Here is a 20,033-nt window from a genome sequence, read left to right on the forward strand (position 1 = left end):
ACTTGTATGGGTGCATGTGATCCGACTCTTGGATGCACTCGCAGCATGCTGTGATAGTTTTTTTCATGCAGAATCGGCGTGAGAAAATAATCGCAGATCTGCACTGCCCCATAGTATAACATTGGGCCAAGTGCTATCTGATAAAACATTGTTTGCAATATCTCAGATCTGATCCCTCTCACACTCTTAATGACCTCAATTGGAGATCATCATTAGTTTCTTCCATTTCACAATGCTTAATCATGGTGGAAGAAACTGTAACATTTCGAAGAAATCACAGGCGCTATGAAGAGCTCATATCCACAATATCTTCTGGTGTGTAAGCCCTGGCAAAATATGAATTATTTTAGATCATTAGGAAGCACCAATGCAGTGACCAAAAGCCAACAAACCTCCACATGTATTTCACAAACCATAAGAGTAATTTCTGAATTATAGGCAAACTTAAAATGCACCCCTCACCTTATTCCTTACACAAAGTTATGGTACAATCTTCTAGCTTTTATTGCTTGACAATGGAAACCCCTTCTTAGGCTGTGTGCCCACTATGTGTTTTTTAAGCATTTCCGCAGCAGCAATTCCGCTGCAAAAACGCTTAAAAACCGCTTGGTAGAAGGCCTGCCATGTTCCCAATGATAATCCGCATGTGCTCTGCACATGCTGCGGAAATTTCCACTACGGTTTATCATTGAGGAAAAATCCGCAGCACTACCAATTATTTTGCATAATCGCGGCGTTTTTGCCGCCATTGACTTGCATTGAATCGCTTAATATCCGCATGACTACATGTGCACATGCGGATATTAAGCGATTCAAAGTGCGAATGGTACCCGGGTCTGGAGAAGAGGAGACTCTCCTCCAGACCCGGGTACCATAGTACCTGTAAAAAAAAAAGAATTAAAATAAAAAATATACATTATACTCACCTTCTGATGGCCCCCGGTCTCCATAGCGATGCGTCCTGGCTCCCCGGCGGCTCGCGATGGTCTAAAAGGACCTGCCATGACGTCATTTAGTCATGTGACGGGTCACGCGACAGTTGACGTCGGCGGTCGAGTGACCTGTCACATGACTAAATGACGTCATGGAAGGTCCTTTTACACAGCCGTGAGACACCGGGAAGACCAGACACATCGGATAAGGAAACCAGGGGCCATCGGAAGCTGAGTATATGTTTTTTTTTTATTTTTTACCATTTTTATTCTTTTTTTTAACTAACTTGGTCACACTATATAAAATCCATGCCGGTTGCATGGATTTATATAGTGTGACCAAGTTGTCAAGCACTTTCCGAGTTATGCTAAAATCGCTTGCAAAGTGCTTGTCAACCCGCATGCTAAATCACAAGATCAAAACGCTTCACTTACGCTTGTCCCTGGCAGGAAAAACGCAAGTACAATCTGCATGCATTTTTTCTGCCAGGGGAGATGCAGAAACGCTCAGGAAAAATCTGGAGCATTTCTGCATCGTGGGCACATAGCCTTAATCAATTCAGAGCACCACAGAAAAAAAAACCCACAAAAAACTCAACTTTTGCAACAGTGGCCCTGTAGGTTTATATTTCTTTTTCCCTTAATAATAAAGACCTTGATTTAAAAACTGCATTTTGTGTTTACTTGTGTTATCTTTGTCTAATATTTAAATCGGTTTTGTGATCTGAAACATTTAAGTGTGACGAACATGCAAAAGAATAAGAAATCAGGAAGGAGCCAACACTTTTTCACACCACTGTATATATGACAAGAACATCAAACTCGCAATCTAATTTTAAATAAAATAACTAAAAAATACATATTAAAAATTATTTCTCATATATTAAAATAAAAAATAGGTAAATTTTTGTAATCTATTAAATTCATTTTTGTGTCACACTAACAATCCTGTCCGTTATTCTGCAGCTCGGCATCCGTAAATGAATTAGGGCTAGTCCGGGAAGTCTAATTATGCCTCCTCCTTGGGCATAAAAGACATCCTCCATACAGTTATCGTTTTGGTAGGACCTATTCACATCATGCACAAGTGAGACATTTACAAAAGTCCCATGACCGTGTTGAGAATGCCAACGACGTCCAGAAGGGAGTGGTTATAGGATTTGGGACCAGTCCAATCTTGACTTATTTGCATGGGACAAGCTGTGGAATAAAAGTTCATTTTTAAAAGATAGCAATGTTAGTGTGGCTTTAAAGACCTTATTAGAATACAGAAAATGGCATATTTAACACAGTTTGGGACAGTTAGGGAATTGGCAGTTTAGGAAAATTAGGAGCGTGGCCGTTCCTTTTAATAAAAATATTAAATATTTGTATACAACATCCAAATTACAACACAGGGTGCTGCTTCTTGTGTGTCTGCATGTGTGTGTACTATGTGTTTGGTTTCTCACCTGTCAATAGTACATGGCTTAGAAAGTCAAACAGCTGCAACATTTTGTTCTTACAGAATTGGTAGCTGTTAAAATCAACTGTAGTCGTTTTTGTAAAAAGTGTTCAGGCATGTTTATTTTAAAATGTGGCAAATCAACGGAGTTAAACAATATATTATTTCCAAATCAGTTTTCTTTCAACACAATCATATTTTACGATAGCAAAGTGCCATTCTACTAATGTGTATTTTACCATGCGGCTACGCATCATTTCTACTGAATGGAGAGAAAAGGCAAATTTGTATTTGCAGAGAATGATAAAAATAAAACCTTTTTCAGCCATGAGATCTATGTAAACAAGAGAAAATGTATCCAGATTCCGAAACGTTCCCTACATTCACAATTCACTCAAACACGGTCAATTGGTGGGGACTATACAATTACTGAAGGGCGTTTAACAAGTTTTCTCACAAACTTAGCTGCTATTAGTCAAAGTGAAAAAACAACAACTGTCACAGGATTAAAGGCTAAATCCACAACAGAGACCTAGATCTTGACAGAAGTAAATGAATACACCTAGAAGACCTTATATTGTTATCGGATGATGGTATCTAATCTGTTATCTCTCACGTGTTCTGGCTGGTTAACTTCTCCAAACTGACTGTAGGAAGCCAAATACATTCTGTTTAGTGGACAAGAAACTGTCCATTGCATTTTCAAAATGCGCCAAAAAATGCAATTAGTCTCTCAGTTCACCCACTAAATTGTCTTTACAAAGGATCAAATAAAGTGCAGAAATCCAACTAATGCTTGAAAATAGTTTAGACTGACATGAAAAGCAAGTTTCCTGCTTTGAAAAAGTCCAGAGGGGTCATCTTCTCGATTACACCCGTCAAATCGTTTTTATTACCCATTTTGGATAGAAGTGCCATAATGACAGATGTCCAATAACCGGCCAATCGCCATCTTTAAATATCTCTTTGCATCAATTTGTCTTGAAAAAATATTCTCAGTAGTCTTTTGAAAATAAAGACAACCACCTTTTCATATGTGGTTTTGGGGCACATGGACTTAATACGAAACCTCTTGTAAGGCAGCTACTGGACATATAGTTGATGGGAGGTATGTGTTACAGAGATGGTTGTCATCTGTGATGTAATCCTGGAGTGTTGCTATAGTGCACATAGCACTAAGAGGATTGTTTGGCGCATCTGGGCCCAAGTTTTACAGGCAGCCATGAGAGATGGGCGGGTCTCGCTGCCCACATACCTCACCTCTGGGTGTGGTTAAGAGGTTATAATGGAGTCTGTTGTTTGACACATGGTCTGTATGTGTGGAGGGAAAAGGCCTCCTGTGTGATATCCAGACTGAGCCAGTGTACTGGATGCTACCCAGCCTGTGTGCCCACAGGACTGGGTAACCAGAGACTTTGTCTAAAGAACTGTTTTCTTTGTTTTGCCTGTACTGAAGGCAGTTTATTTTCCCTTATGCTTGTGGACAGTTTATGGAGCAATAAACCGACTTGGACATTTAAATGGAAACGCTTCCTGTTTTGCCTCCCACCGCACCGAAGTGAGTAGAAACCCCACACCCTCTATTAACCAGAGTGAAGATCCGCTAATACACTTACATTTTGCATAATTAGTGGTTCATCTGCATGGCTGTAATATAATGCTAAATTTCTCCTGCAGTATGGCTGCATCAAAGTATGGAAATAACCGCTGATCGCTGCTGGTTTTTATAGCTGAGCCTCTGACAATTAGATAATTACTGGACTCACTTCGATTTGAAAAACGGTTGTCTTTTTCAGCAAGTGGTTGAAAATATTGTATTATCATTTACTTTTTACTCAATATTTAGCAATACGTTATTTCAATGCAAATGAAAACACTTATAGAGACATGCCACCACTTCTGACGTCTGTTTCGTGTAAATATTAGTATTCCAGATAGAAAATTCTCAAGCACCTTCTAAAGGGAATCTGCCATCTCATTCTGACTACCCCAAATTAATTATGTATGTGTATGTTGTAAGAACACAAGTAAATCTATACCTTTATTAACAAAAATGTTGCTGCGATGCAGAAAAATCCACCTTAGAAATACAATGAGGCTGAATGTGCTATGGGCAGGATGGAGCACTTTCACTATCTCGGCTCCAAGTTCCAATCGCAGCCTAACTCCGCCTTCCATTAGGTGATTGACAGTTAGCATTGCAGCAGCATGTCAATAACCTAGTGAAGGTTAGGCTGAGAATGGAGCTGGGAGCCAAGGCAGTAGAAATGCTCTCTCTGGCCTACAGCACTTCCATTCCATTTGCATATCAAATCTTAAGTTGATTTTTCAGAGCAGCATTTTTGTTCAATAAATGAATGGATTTACTTGTATTTATACAATTGATTAAATACATGTAGATTATATTTAATCAATTTAGGAGGTTAGAATGAGCTGACAGATTCCCTTTAACTCTTCACTGTGCAGTTCCACTGATATTTCTACAAAATATTCCTTTTAATACATTGACAACTAGGTGTCACCATTACCGTTATTAAAGGAGTGTGTCCCTGCACAGACCACAGTGTCAGATTGTTTGGGGACACATACATCCAGTATGTCATTTATTAATACATTTCTAGGATGAAAAACAGTATTATTGCAACACAATGCCCATACAGCTATTTACTAAAATAGACATGTCAAGAATGGTGACAGTTTCTCTTTAGTAAAGGTACAGAATCGACTATAGGGGGATATTTATCAATGATGTCTATTTCTTAGATCATGTAAACCCAAGACTAGACTAGTTTAATCCAACTTGTAGTTGCTTTACTCTATGCCAGAAATTTGAGCCAGAATGTTAGTGCCTTTTGGCGCATGATGTCATACATTAGAACATGACGTTTTTGGAAAGGTCACACCTCTTGCAAGATAAGGTGCAAAAAGTGTCTAAAACATATAATAAATATGGATAAGTCAAGTAAAACAGTTTTTTATTCAGCAAGTCACTCCAGAATTAACTTGATAAATATGTCCCAGTGTCTCCATATACCATGTTCTGTAACATAAGTTAGGCACACTCTGCGTTACAATAAGGCGAGCAAATCAAATGTATAATATCAATTGTCTATTAATACAAAATGATTTTCCGCATAAGAATTTAACAATATTTGGATTGCACAGCAAGCCTTGTACTTTGTATATAATGCAGTCAGTACAAGAAAATATATATAGTGATACCTGTAATACTCACTCTCTAGCTCTACTTTTTGTGATACTTTCTCTATATCTATGTTAATGTCAGAGCAAGACTGGGACCATGCAAGGTAGATTTGTATTATAGGTTATCATAAATAGATAACTGGGATTATGTGTCTATTCTATTACTCCACATTTAAACCACAGTTCGCCTTTTCCTAAGGGCAGTTTCACATGGGAAACTCAATGAAGTTCTGAATGGGAAGCAGTCTTATAGATTGCTGTTTGGTTTTCCTTACAATGTTGTCACTCTTTTCAACACTTTAAAACAGTTGAATGCTAAGACTCTTGTCTCTGATGGTTAGTTTGTGATTATAGCAGAAACCATAATATAATTTCTGCAAGCACTACAGACTCAATAATTTTCTTCTGTATGATTGCACGATAATGCCAATATCCAATCAAAAGAAAAAAAGAATAAAAAATTCGGTCCCGTAGGTGCGGCTTAATTGGCATTTTCCTTACTGCTTGCTCTTCGGCGGATTTCTAGCTCAGCTCCACTATGGCAGAGCTGTAATCTATGACTATAGTATAGGGACAGCCTCTATTGGAGGTCTACAGTAGTCTGAGACACACCTACAGTCTCATCATGGGTTCAATCTCCTCTCAAGCAGCTGTGTACAGAAACCACTTGCTTACCATTAAATCAGCGTATGCAGAGTTGATTTATATTACAGCATGGGCAGAATAATTCTAAAGTGAAAACTACTAAATCAAAAAAAAACACAGGCATATACTGAAGCAAATAAGCCTTATAAAGGGGGAGTCTCAAGGGTCACTTTAATTATCCGGATGTAGGAATGTCATGGTTGTTTTCCTTTTAAATATATCCTTCTTTTGTCCTTGTCTTACTGACCAGGCAGGAATAGCAGATTTGCACAAATATCCCTTGTCAGATACTTTGCTACAGGACATACATCATCCTTTCCAGCTCATCCCCGATTAAATTTACTGGCTAGCAGCAATTACCTCCTCCCCAGAGCCTGACCCTCTGGTAAACGGAATAGACATTGCTTGGCTTCTACATTCCCCGCGATTGAGCTATTTTCTTTTATTTGTTCCCACTATGTGCTACTGGTTAATTCATCAAAAATATAAATAATTACTACTAGCTGAAAAGAAATGTTTCTGCACTTGCAAGCGATGTATCTGAAAACTTAGTTCTTGATTATGTTCTCCCATTTACCCCTATTACTTGGATCAGTTGTTTAAAGCTGTTAATGATCCATCTGGATCAATGTCTTTGCTTGTAGATATAATTTACTGCATTGTTAGATTAGTACAGATGTTTTTATAGATGGCTATGCTCCATTTCACTAGCTGCCTTTCCACATCACATTTCTGTATCTAGGCACAAATGAAACAAATATAATTATGACGGTATTTTATGTGATGCTCAGCTGCAATCAGCCACCAATTAATATTTTTAGCACAGGCTCTTATGCATATAAAGAACATTATAATTATCACTACAAATGTAATCTTATTTTCAGAATGTCAGCACTCTCGCGGTCATGCATGAGAGAAAGCTGTCAATTTTATATTTACACATAATTTAAAGTTGATCAAACCAGAAATTGTGGCTTTACTTTCACCAGGAAGGGAATAAAGAAGGTGGAGTTCAGCTATAGCACATTACATTTAATGGCTTCTCTGGGGCAAGGTCGATGACTTTTATTAAACAGAGCATATAACATGCTCATACTTTGTAATCTATTGCTCGCTCCAACTCGCTCCCCAAGCGCCACTCTCAATCCGAGCATCTACAAGAGGGAAACGTTTGCCTATATACAGCTTGTCCATGGATGAAAAATACATACACAGGGATCTATATGCATATCCATAGCTCATGGATGTTAAAAAAAAAACCTGCTACTCCATCTGAGCAGAATTATACCCTGGTGAATAGCACTGTTCTCATATACACCAGCTTGCGTTGGTGATTTTAATTTCGGGATTTTTAATTCAGACTGTCAAGAAATCCTATATAAAAAACCTAATTATTCTACTATGTTAAAAGAGTTTAGCTCATCTGTTAGTTTGTGTGTCAGCAAGGCTATTGACTTTTTCCAGTGGTGACTGACAGAATTGCAGTTCTTGACCAGTGGCGCAGTATGGGTTACCAGTACATGGGGCAAGGCATGTTTTTTTGCCCCTAACCTATGGACCGTTAGCACTTCCTAAGTCCCTTACACCAGTTTAGTATTAAACCCCTAATCCCTCAAGGATATGAATTTATATTTGAAGAACATGCTAATATATTTAGTTTATTCTTTGACAAGTTGTTTTTGTAGAAATCCAACAACAAATTTAAAATAATTAAATGATGTATATTGATAAAATATGTTCAATATTTTATTACATTTTTCAAAATGTAACTACTTTATTACACTAGCCCTATCCCTACTATTAACATTATATCTAGCCCTAAACCTAGCCATAACCCTAACCTTAGCCTGAATGCTAACCCTATCCCTAGACATAACCCTATTTAAGGAAGATCGTATTGAATTGTGTGCACTGCACATGATTCAATCCTGCGTTTGCTCAGCTTGTCATCTTTTGCTGCACATAAACAGTGTAGCAGCCAATGACAAACTTATCTATTCTGCAATGCTCTGCATAGAGCGCACCAATAACATGGTTCTAAGAAACAGTGTTTGCTGGCACCAATTATTTGATAGCGGTGTCTGGGGTGAGTCAAATTTTGTACCCTGCAGACTATATCATTTTGGTCAACCAATGCTGTGACCCACACCAATGCCAGTGTTCTGGACCACATTATAAAAGGTAACTTAGAACCAGTATAATTTAAAGTTGATTATTCTGAAATACAAAACTGATGGCCTGTTTTTAGTATAGGTCAGCAATTTCAGGTCAGTATATTTGAAGGGGCAAGGGCACAATACCTTTTAATGTTTACCTTGTACAGTTGAACATTTGTAGCAGAAGCTATGTCTGGTCTTAAAAATCAAGGATACTTTATCCCGTTCAAGTGAATAGAACCAAGCTAAAATACCCAAAACAGCCACTATTAAAAGTGAGGCGATGATGCTGGTAAGGAATGATTGAGCGAGAGTTCAAAGGTAGACAGAACTTTTAAAAAAAATACGGCTGGCTTGTTATTTCAAATGACTACTGAAAGGAAAAGCATTGAAATAAGAAAAAAAAATCTGAAAAGCATAGTAATGCACAATACCAGTGGGATGTTTTGTGCTTTTACCTTGCTTAACTTTACGTTTAAGTGAGAAAGCAATGAAATAGCTAGTGGACAACACTATTGGAAAAAAGTCAAAAAAACAAAAGCTTATTTCAAGTTAACCAAACAAAAATATATCCGGAGAAATAAAATAAAATCTGGTCCACACACAGGCCCTTTATATATTGCATATGTTTATGCATGTTGTTCCCATGCAATGTTGTAGACACCATATGTAGTAGGGATATGCCATCGCTTCTTGATCGGAAGGAGATAGGCTTCTAAAAAATAAAAATCCTCACGAACAACTGAAATGAGCATTAAATGGCTTTATTCCAACACATTGCCAAAACCCATCATCTACCTTGCCAAAATACCTCCATTCAATTGAATGGGGCTATGCTGCAGTGGGGGGAGCATTACCGTGCAGGTAAATTCTGTAGCAGCACTGAACTAGCGCTCTGGCTCCTTTATTTCCATGTACCCTCACAATCAGAAAGTGATGGGATACAGCTAGAATATGTCATCACTTATACTAGTGGGAAAAAAACTTTACTCGTGAAATGAGGATATTGTTGTACTACACAGACTTCTAAAATGATCCTGACGTGTGTAAGAAGGGGAAACATTACGTAGTTATGTAATATTCCAAGTAACATGATGTGTTTCACTAAGGTAACGCAAGGCAGCTTATTCTGGTCATGGTCATAAGTATATCAAAGACTGACCGTCACTTCCAAAAGAAAAACAGGTGTGAACAGGTGCAAGCTAAGAGAGCCACTTCCATATACAACTATCGTAAGAATAGGTATATTTAGATCCTGTGATTTTTTTTCATGTAACAACATGAAAAAAATTTTATATTATTCTCCAAAACAAATTCAAAAGACAAATATTCTTCAACAAACAATTCTGATGAAGCACTGCCAATTGCTCAAGATCACAATTTTAGCCTGTAACATTGCTTTGTGTATTGTGTCACTCAGTATTAGGGTTCGCTCACACTGGGGTATATTCTCTCATGTGAGAATCAGGCAGGTTATGCTAATGACACTCGGCTCAAACTCTTTCAGAGTCTGATCCAAGTGTCAGTTTACTGTGATCTGATTTTCTCGCATGGGTGAATAGTATCACATGTGCAGAGAAGACTGAGAAGTTCATTTCTCCATCTCCTCCATTGTCTCTGTGTGCGTACATCGGAGTGCACTCAGCTGGCATCCGAGTGCAGTCCAATGTTTAACACACACCCACAGACTTGTATGGGTGCATGTGATCCGAATATTGGATGTGCTCGCAGTATTCTGCGATTGCTTTTTTCATGCAGAATCGGCATGAGAAAATAATCACAGATCTGCACTGCCCCATAGTATAACATTGGGCCGAGTGCTATCTGGTAAAACATCGGAGAGCACTTGGCCTTGTTATACGCCAGTGTGAGCGAGCCCTTAGGCAACTTTCACACACCTGTGAACCAACGGACCATTAATTAATTGGAAGACTTGGCCCGATAGCTTGATTCATTGACATGAACTACCTACTTCATATATGCCTATGACACCGTTAGATCAGATCTGGCTGTCCAGATCTTCTCATGCGAGAATGGTCCATGTTTCACGGATATGTCCAACTGGTCTTAATGTCAATTCATCTCTGGTTGCAAATTTAAATTACAATAAACCACTCATTTAAAGGGAACCTGGCAGGTCCCCTGTGCCCCCAGAAACACCAGCAGTTGTGTCTACATAGCTAAATACTCTGCCTAACAGTCCCTATATTACATTACACACACAAACAGAACTTTAGAAAAAGAATTTCTAAAGTCTATTTATGATATGTAAATGAGGCCTGTGACTAGTCGATGGGGCATTAGTGTCCCTAGACATGTCAGCCCACTTAGAATGTTATCACACCCCTGTGGGCGTGATAACATAACTTACGAACGCTGTCATCATCGCCAGCCCTATACATACCTCGCGCATGTGCACTGCTTCTTTCCCTCACTGCATTGATCCTCTGAAGCAGGGTGTACGCGTGCCGGCTTCAGAAAGACGCACTGCACATGATCTTCTGCACTGCCAATCATGCGCAGTACACCCCTCTGAAGCCGGCACATGTATAAATGGCTTAAGGGGGTCAATACAGTGAGGGAAAGCAGTCGCGCGCATGCGGGAGGTATGTATAGTGCTGGCGATGACACTGGCACTTGTAAGTCATGTTATCACGCCCACATGGGCCTCAGGTGATTTTAAGTAGTTAGCTGGTTCAATCCTGACCCATAAGTTGTAAGCTTTCATTTCAGCCCAAGAGAGGTGACAGAGAAGGACAGGGACCCAACAATGAAGGACACCTTGACGCTGGCTGTTGGGCACACATATATTGGCCAATCTATGCGCTAAGCACCTTCCTTTACTGTAATTTTTCATATTAATATTACAGAAAAAAATGTTGAAATATTTCATGCGTACATTTTGTACTACTTTCCTATGTTTCTATTGCAGTAATGCAGTTTCAATGTCTTAGAGCAATCACTTTTAGCAATTTAGGAGGAAACTTTGACCTTTTTTTTATAGTTTGAACTTTTTTAGTTGGCTCCCGTTCACATTAGTTATTATTATCATTATTTTCGCTATGATGCTAAGTGGGCCGACATGTCTGGGGACACTAACGCCCCATCCACTAGTCAAAGGCCTCATTTACATATCAAAAACGGACTTTACAAATACTTTTTTCTAAAAATCTCTTTATGTGTGGAATAATACATGGACTGTTAGGTAGGGTGCTTATTTATGCAGACCCAACTGCTGGTGGTTCTGGGGCAACGGGGGACCTGACAGGTTCCATTTAAACAATTTAGAAATAATGTACTTAAAGGAAACCAAACACATTAAATATACAGAATGCAAAAAATAGTTTTCTTCACTTGCATTTCTGCATGCGGGTTATCAAGCGCTTTCTAAGCGATTTTAGCATCACGTGGAAAGTGCTTGACAACTTGGTCACACTATAGAGCAGTAGAAGATAATAGATTGAGATATAGTTTTGTGGGAAAAGGTTCATTATACCTTGCATTTTAGTCATTTAAATCCCTGCTTACAATGGGCTTAGGAGTGCAGTGGGTGGTCCTAATCAGTGATCGACAATGATATCTGTATGTACAGTGATAAAGGGAAGGCTGTCAATTATTCTGTCACTCTGCTCACTGTGCTACATACAGCGATGACTGAAAAGGAATCTACTGAGAAATTAATTGCTTAATTAGCAATTTTTAGCCATCATGTAAATTATACCTTACAGAAATATTACTTACCAGCTTGACCAGTGGTAATACTGACTGCAGCAAATAGTCTTTGTGAACGGCTTAGGTCAGAAACCCCATTTACAGCTTCAACTTCAAAGGTGTAGTTGGCGTGTGCAAGAAGGTCCACAATAGTAATGTAAGTATCTATTAATCCACTTTGCTGAGGCACGTATCCCACAGTATTCCCACAGGGTACACATTCCCCCTGCTCCCAGCTGCATCTTTTGCATATAACTCGATAGGAGACATCATTCCTTCCACCATTATCCGCTGGAGGACTCCATTCCAGGCTGACTGTTGTCTGGTTGATGTTGTAAATGAGATTCTGTGGAGCTGAAGGTGGTCCTTTAAAAAAGAAAAAATGAAAATACAAACTATTAAACAAATTATTATTAATGTCCTTTTTACATGTACAATAACGTCACTTCATGCGTTTTGTACATGTGATGATATGTGAAAGGTGGGTTTTGCTTAGATCTACTAATTTTGAAAGGAGAGCCTTAAAGGTTAATTTGAAATAAAATAAGACAAACTTTTAATTTTTTTACTATTGTACTTTTAGATTTCAGTTCTAACTTTCAGATGAAGTTGAAAATTGCTCACTATAGGGGAGAAATCCCTTTATTTCATTTCCACTGTAATTGAATGTTAATCCTTTTATTTTGCTAAAATAATCTGTGTGGTGGTTTGTTTATTTCATTTTTGTATTTATTGTATATGACTGATCTACCTAAAAAGATATTGATACCACTAGAGTCAGTTGTACAAAAATTGAACGAACTGGGAGAAAAATGCCTACTGATCTCACATAGTTGAAATATGTTTATGGAGATAAGACTCTACCAATGGTGAGGTTTGTAAAAAAGTTATATTCAAAAGATATTTTGTGTAATAAAAAAGAGGAACCATGCCTACTGCTACTGATATGGATCCAAACTTCGGAGAAGGTTTCCTCTTTTTATCGACATAATTCAATATTTTGCAATCTCCACACGTCAAATTATTCAAAAAGGGCAATAACACATCACAACGTGAAACGAAAAAGTATAAAAAAAAATTGTGTTTTTTAGACAAATAGAGCCAACCTGAATGACAGGCACAAAGTTGGTGTAATAGAAATGCTGTAAATAGTCCAGAAAACGATCTAAAACCTCTTCATTTGCACAAACGGTCTGTGCCTCATCTAACATAGTGAAACGGCCAGTGTTGCAAAGGTGAAAGTCTCAGAACATAAAAAAGCTATGTTAACACCACCGTTTTATGTATTGCTGTATATATACAGCGGGTGACAATACAGATGAAAAATATTGGCTTTTGCTGGATGACAATTGGTCAATTTATTATATACTTGGGGTGAAATAAATATTAAACACGTCACCAATTTTCTAAGTAAATATATTTCTAAAGGTGCTATTGACATGAAATCCTCTCTAGATGTCAGTAATAACCCATCCAATCCACACAGGCAAAGAAATCAACCAATAAATTATGCGTAATAATAATGAGTACTGACACAGGGAAAAAGTATTGAACACGCTTACTAAAATTTCTTTAATATTTTGTACAAAAGCCTTTGTCAGAAATGACATCTTCAAGATGCCTCCTGTATGGAGAAACTAGTCGCATGCATTGCTCGGGTGTGATTTTGGCCCATTCTGCCGCACAAACACTCTTCAAATCCTGAAGGTTCCATGGGCTCCTTCTATGAAATCTGAGCTTTAGTTTCTTTCATAAATTTTCTATTGGATTTAGGTCAGGTGATTGGCTGGGCCATTCTAGCAGCTTTATTTTATTTCTCTAAAACCAATTGAGAGCTTCCTTGGCTCCTCTGGGATCATTATCATGCTGAAATGTCCACCCTTGTTTCATCTTCATTATCCTGGTAGATGGCAGCAGAATTTTATCAAGAATGTCTCGGTACATTTGTCTATTCATCTTTCCTTCAATTAAGTTTGCCAGTGCCATAAGCTGAAAAACAGCCCCACACTATGATGTTCCCACCTCCAAACTTCACTGTTGGTATGGTGTTTTTGGGATGATATGCAGTTTCTTTTGGCTTCAAAACATGGTGTGTATTATGCATTCAAAGAGTTAAATTTTGGTCTCATTTCACCAGGCTATATTCTCCCAGTATATCACATGCTTGTCTAAATGTTGTTGAGAAAACTATAAACACTTGAACATGCTTTATGTTCAGCAATGGAGTCTTACGTGGTGAGCGTGCATACAGGCCATTGAGGTTGAGTGAATTACTTATAGTTTTCTTTGAAACAATTGTACTTGCTGATTTCAGGTCTTTCCACAGGTGGTCCTTCACTCTTGGACAACTCTTCTGATAGTTCTTTTCACTCCTCTGTCTGAAATCTTGCGGGCAGCATCTGGTCATTGCCGGTTTATGGTCAAATTATATTCTTTCCACTTCCGGATTATGGCCCCAACAATGCTCACTGGAACCTTTAGTAGTTTAGAAATTCTTCTGTAACCAATGCCATCAGTATGTCTTGCAACAATAAGGTTGCCAAGGTCTTGAGACTGCTCACTGGTTTTACCCATCATTAGATATTTCTTGTGTGGCACCTTGGTAATGAGGTACTTTTTTATAAGTCATCAGTTGAACCAGCTGATATTATTTTTCACTAACTGGCAGGATTGCTTTCTAATTACTGATAGATTTCAGCTGGTGTCATGACTTTCCATGGCTTTTTGCTCTTTCTTCATGTGTTCAATACTTTTTTCCTGTGTTATTTCTCATAATTACACAGAATTTATGGACATCTATGGTTTGATATCTTTGCCTGTGTGGATTGGATGGGTTGCTACCGACATCTTGTGAGAATTTCATAAGAGATCTGCAATGACAAGCACAGGGGTCTTCTGCAGACCCCCGGCTGTCATTCCAATCTATCGGCACCCTGCGATCATGTCACAGGGGTGCCGATGCCCGGGGTTTGTGATGCGCATCCGGTTTGCGAGAGGTAAATGTCGCTGTCAGAGATTGACTCGCCATTAAACATGTTAACAGCCGCGGGTGGATTGACATTCCACCTGCGGCTGTTAGGGGCACATGAGAGGTGATCAAATCAGCACCATGTGCTGGGAAAGATGTGGGCTCAGCGCCGGAGCCCGCACCAAAAGGAGGGACACGATCTATGACATACCTATACGTCATAGGTCGCGAAGGGCTTAAGGGATCCTAAATATCAGCTAGAAATACAGAAGCAATGTTTAGTAATAGCTGACAGTCGAGAGAACATTCAGATGAAAAGTTATTTAAGGTGCATTGGCACCATAAAGCCAAAAACAAAATTCCTAGTGTCACTTATCTCCACATTCAATGGACAATAAAACTTCTGCAGCACAAGGGGTAACCAAATACCCACAAAAAAGTCATCATGGCAGATTTATCGAATGAAAACTATGATTCCAGATGATGATAATGTGCACAGATTACAAATTACACAACTTAAGTGCCAAAATGAGTACTTTAATGTAAAGTCCCCCGAACAGTTTTGGAAGCACTGGGCATCATGCAGAAGTTGGGAACACAAAAACAAATGATCAGGACAGTATGGCCCACTGTACAGAATGCAGCCTTCTCCACTGTTTGCACACATATATTATGAGTGAAATTGTATTTCCTTTGCTCTTTGGCTACCCTGTCACTGCAGCAGCTTTCATTAGTTAATATTTAACATAAATGAAGACTTGCAATTTTTAGATATGGGATGCCAAATTATGTATGACAACTTTCGGGTTGATTAAGCAATGTGATATTAATGATGAACTCACTTGTACATGCGATATATGATGGATCAGAATGGGCTCTGTAATAACCATCTTCACAGTCACAACGAGATGAGCCTTCCCTGTCAGAGAAGCTATGCGCTGGGCATCGAGAGCACTGCAAGTCTTGAGATGAGGATTTATAGAAGCCACGGCCACAAGCTATAAAGGGGAGATAGAAGAAAATGTTTACTTACACATATTTATAGCTACATAAAGATTTTTTTGAACATGTATAAATGTCATTCAAAGCAAATATCACAGAAATCAATTTATAATTAGGATGTCAGAACATGCAGAAATATTTTATCTAAATTTACATCCCAATTCTGCTACTGTTCTGTTCATCTGAATGGTGCTTGTCGAAATCTTTTTGCCAGCATTTTGCAGTAGATGATAGCCTTCAATAGCTGCATGAAAGACCAAAATGTCCTTATAAATAAAAGGTAGTCGTTATTTTAAAATAATTTACTATATTTGTAGTGAGAGAAAGCAACACTAGACAAACCACAGGAGCCAGGAAGCCGGAGCCCCTAGAAATCTGCCCTTGGTGGCTATACAAGATCTACAGGACTCATACAACCTTTGCCCCTTACAGCTATGTAATATTATTCTTGCATGCAGCAAAATTTAATTAATCAAAGGGGTTGTCAACTTTTAGAAAAGATCAAAACAATACAGATAAAAGCTAGAAACTCTCCCAAACTGAGCTCACTGACGCATTCTTATTTAACTCATTCTGCAGCACACAATAACCAGTGCTACACAGAGGCTATAGAAGGAAAATGGTGCAAAATTTTTAATTAAGTACAAAAATTATTTTTAGCCTCCTACTCCCCTCCAAAGAATAATACAGACTTGCATTTAAGTGAAAAAAAATCCCCAAAGGTGAACAACCCCTTTAAACATGAACCCTGAAGTTAATCTGTGGACATTCTCGTTATGCATAATACTACATTGTATCTGTGAAATGACCGACTGCTAATATTCAGCTCCCATCTATACAACTATCACTGGCCTGTATTAGGCTGTGTGCCCACGATGCATTTTTTAAGCGTTTCCGCAGCGGCAATTCCACTGCAGAAACGCTTAAAAAACGCTTGGTAGAAGGCCTGCCATGTTCCCAATGATAATCCGCATGTGCTTTGCACATGCTGCGGAAATTTACGCTGCGGATTCTCATTGCGGAAAAAAACGCAGCACTACCAATTATTTCGACGTCGGCAGGTCCTTCAGTGTACTGCTGCCGGCAAGGGAGAACGGAGTGAAGCAGGACACCGGGGGCCATCAGAGGGTAAGTATATATTTATTTTTTACCATTCTTTCGGTCACAGTATATAAATCCATGCCGTTTGCATGGATTTATATTGTGTGACCAAGTTGTCAAGCACTTTTCCAAGTGATGCTAAAATCGTTTGGAAAGCGCTTGACAACCCGCATGCGGAAATGCAAGTGAAGAACGCTTCATATCCGCATGTCCCTGGCAGGAAAACGCATGTACAATCCGCATGTACAATCCGCATGCGTTTTTTCTGCCAGGGAGATGCAGAAACGCTCAGGAAAAAATCCTGAGCATTTCTGCATCGTGGGCACATAGCCTTAAAGGGAATCTGACAGCAGGTTTTTGTTACCTCATCTGAGAGCAGCATAATGTAGGGGCAGAGACCCTGATTCCAGTTACGTATCACTTAGTTTTCTGGGTGCAGCAGCTGTGACACAATTAGTTTTTAGATGTAGCAGAGCTCAGAAAGCTAACCCCTCCCACAACACAGCTTTCTGTGTACATTGTCTATTGACAGTGAGCTGCTTATCACAGGAGGTGGCATTGTCGGACTAGCTGGCATATCAGGACCAGCCCTAGCAGTGATAACCTCCAGGTGATAAACCCTTCATTATAAGTAAATAGCACATAGCCTGATAAGTGACACATCCTTGAAATCTTTGTTTCAGCCCCTATCTCCTGCGGTCTTCAGATTATATAGCAAAAATCGGCTGACAGTTCCCTTTAAGCAAGCAATGTTATAAAATAGTTCTACTTAGATACAATTAATGTTATTAGCTAAAAAAAAGTTTATTAAACAAAAAGGTCAACAGATCAATGTGTGGCCTACATCATTCCATACCCCAGGACTAGAAAAAAAGTATGCTTATTGTGCAGGACTGACTCTTTTCGCCTTCGCTTGATGGATATGAGCCTGCATGATTGTGCAACTCTTCAGGAAAGCACAGTGACAAAGGAGGTAGAAGAGGTTTGCAGCAAGGCTCTGTCCCTCCATCTGAAGAGGGTGGCCCTGACAACACAGTAGGAAGGGTCTTCGGTCAATAACAATCTGGAACTGCACAGAACAGTCTGAATTCTTTAGCTATTATATTAATTACAACATTAATTTGTATAAAAGAATATAAATTATTGTATTTAGTGTTAATGAGTTTTTCTAGCCATAATTACAGCAATGAATCTGTGCATAGACAATTATGAGGCTGTAAAAGAAATCCCCTGTGATCTGTTATTTGGTATGAAAATGCTCTCTGGGAAGGCATGTAGGGGTCACAAAATTATGTGCTATATCTGTCCATAGAGCCACACTAGTCTTTTGATGAATTGGAGAGCGGTGGGGGAAGCAGTAGAAAATATAGAAAATAAAAAAAAACTGCATTTTAATAAAATGTTCTTAGACTCCATTCAATCCTAACGGCTTTAGCTGATTTTTTTTTATAATTATGCTATTTATAATGCAAAAATAAATGTCGTGTAATATGATGTGCAAGTAGAGAATTGGTCAGACGTCCCGTGCATATGAATGGGTATTGGAAATATCCCAAGCACATCCTCCTGAAAATGCCTATTGCCATAGAAAAAAATGTCAGTTTCAGCCAGAATGAAAATTGTCTGCTCAGAGAGGAAGAGCAGTAGAACTCTAGTGCCACCTATAGGGAGTAGCAATCCTAAAAGCCAGAATGCACAATTTTTTTCTCACCTGTAGTCACGCAACGTGAGGGAAAGACTATGTGCAACACGAAGGGAAGGAAGCCCAAACACTACTGAAAGGGGGAGTGGAGACCCCCTAGGCAGATCTAATATCACCCTGCCTACCCTACCATCTCTATATAGGTTCCACACCTATCGCTGAGCAGGAACCTAAGCCCTGAATGTCACTAGTGCTTGGCCCTAGATAGGGAGGGGACAGGGTGAGCACTAGTCAAGCCCCACTACAAACTAAAGACAACAAGGTAGACAAACAAAGAGGATACGCTTAGCTTGAGCAGACACCAGAGAGATAATGCCAACTGTCCTCCAAGGGCACCAGAGAAGAAACTAGTCAACTGCTAGTGCTCCAAGCCAACACAGAGGTACATAGAACTATCACCGGTGCCTCTCTGGAGAAACTGAGAGTTTTTAAAGGGGTTGTCCACTACTTTCACATTGATGCCGAACAGCCGTTATCAATGCCGCCGGCGGCAGCCACCGGCCGGAAGTGCTCACCTGCGGGGCTCTGCCGTCCAGTGGTAGTGACCGCCGTGGTGTACTGCATATCTGCCTCCCATTCAATTGAATAGGAGGCTGATGTGCACTACACCACGGCGGCCACTAGCACTTGACGGCGGAGCCCCACAGGCGAGAACTTCCGGCTGGCACCGATGATGGCTGATGGGCGGGGGTGCCACGTGCGGGACCCCGGTCGATCATAAACTGATGCCCTATCTGACGGATAGGGTATCAATGTAAAAGTAGTGGACAACTTTTTTAACTATCAAGCAAGGGTGCGTCAATCAGCAGCAGAAGGTGGAGGTAGCTGCTGGGTCCTAAAGGAAGAAGGATCTAACAACACTAAAGAGATGAGAGGATCAAGAAGGCGTCTGCAATGCTAAGCGCAGTGACCTTCTGCAGCTGGCTCCAGAGCGACTGTCTGTCACACATGACAAACCAGTTACACCTATCTATATATCCATCTATATGGAATCCGTGTTTTTTTTGTTGTTTTTTTTACAGAAGCATGTATTAATCATTTACGGGACCCTTTAGTTATTTATGCTTCAGCATTGCAATATATCCAAAAAAAAATGTGTACTGTGAAATATGGCGTCCAATATTTTTTTGCGCACCCATAGACTTGAATGGATGAGTCTATGGGTGCA

General features: G+C 39.3%; 1 protein-coding gene across 7 annotated transcripts in view; it reads right to left on the bottom strand.

The window, feature by feature from the left end:
- EPHA7 (EPH receptor A7) overlaps nt 1–20,033 on the bottom strand; it is a 236,980-nt gene that overhangs the window by 129,263 nt on the left and 87,684 nt on the right. For all 7 annotated transcript variants that reach the window (XM_073675719.1, XM_073675721.1, XM_073675717.1 and 4 more), the window contains exons 4-5: nt 15,903–16,058; nt 12,123–12,458 (exon numbers count right to left, since the gene is read on the bottom strand). In XM_073675719.1, the coding sequence (XP_073531820.1) occupies nt 12,123–12,458; nt 15,903–16,058 (492 nt within the window). The remainder of the gene's footprint in view (nt 1–12,122; nt 12,459–15,902; nt 16,059–20,033) is intronic.

Source organism: Phyllobates terribilis, unplaced genomic scaffold (genome assembly GCF_046119375.1).
Source record: "Phyllobates terribilis strain yellow unplaced genomic scaffold, ASM4611937v1 Scaffold_3__8_contigs__length_932513732, whole genome shotgun sequence".
Classification (NCBI taxonomy): Eukaryota; Metazoa; Chordata; class Amphibia; order Anura; family Dendrobatidae; genus Phyllobates; species Phyllobates terribilis.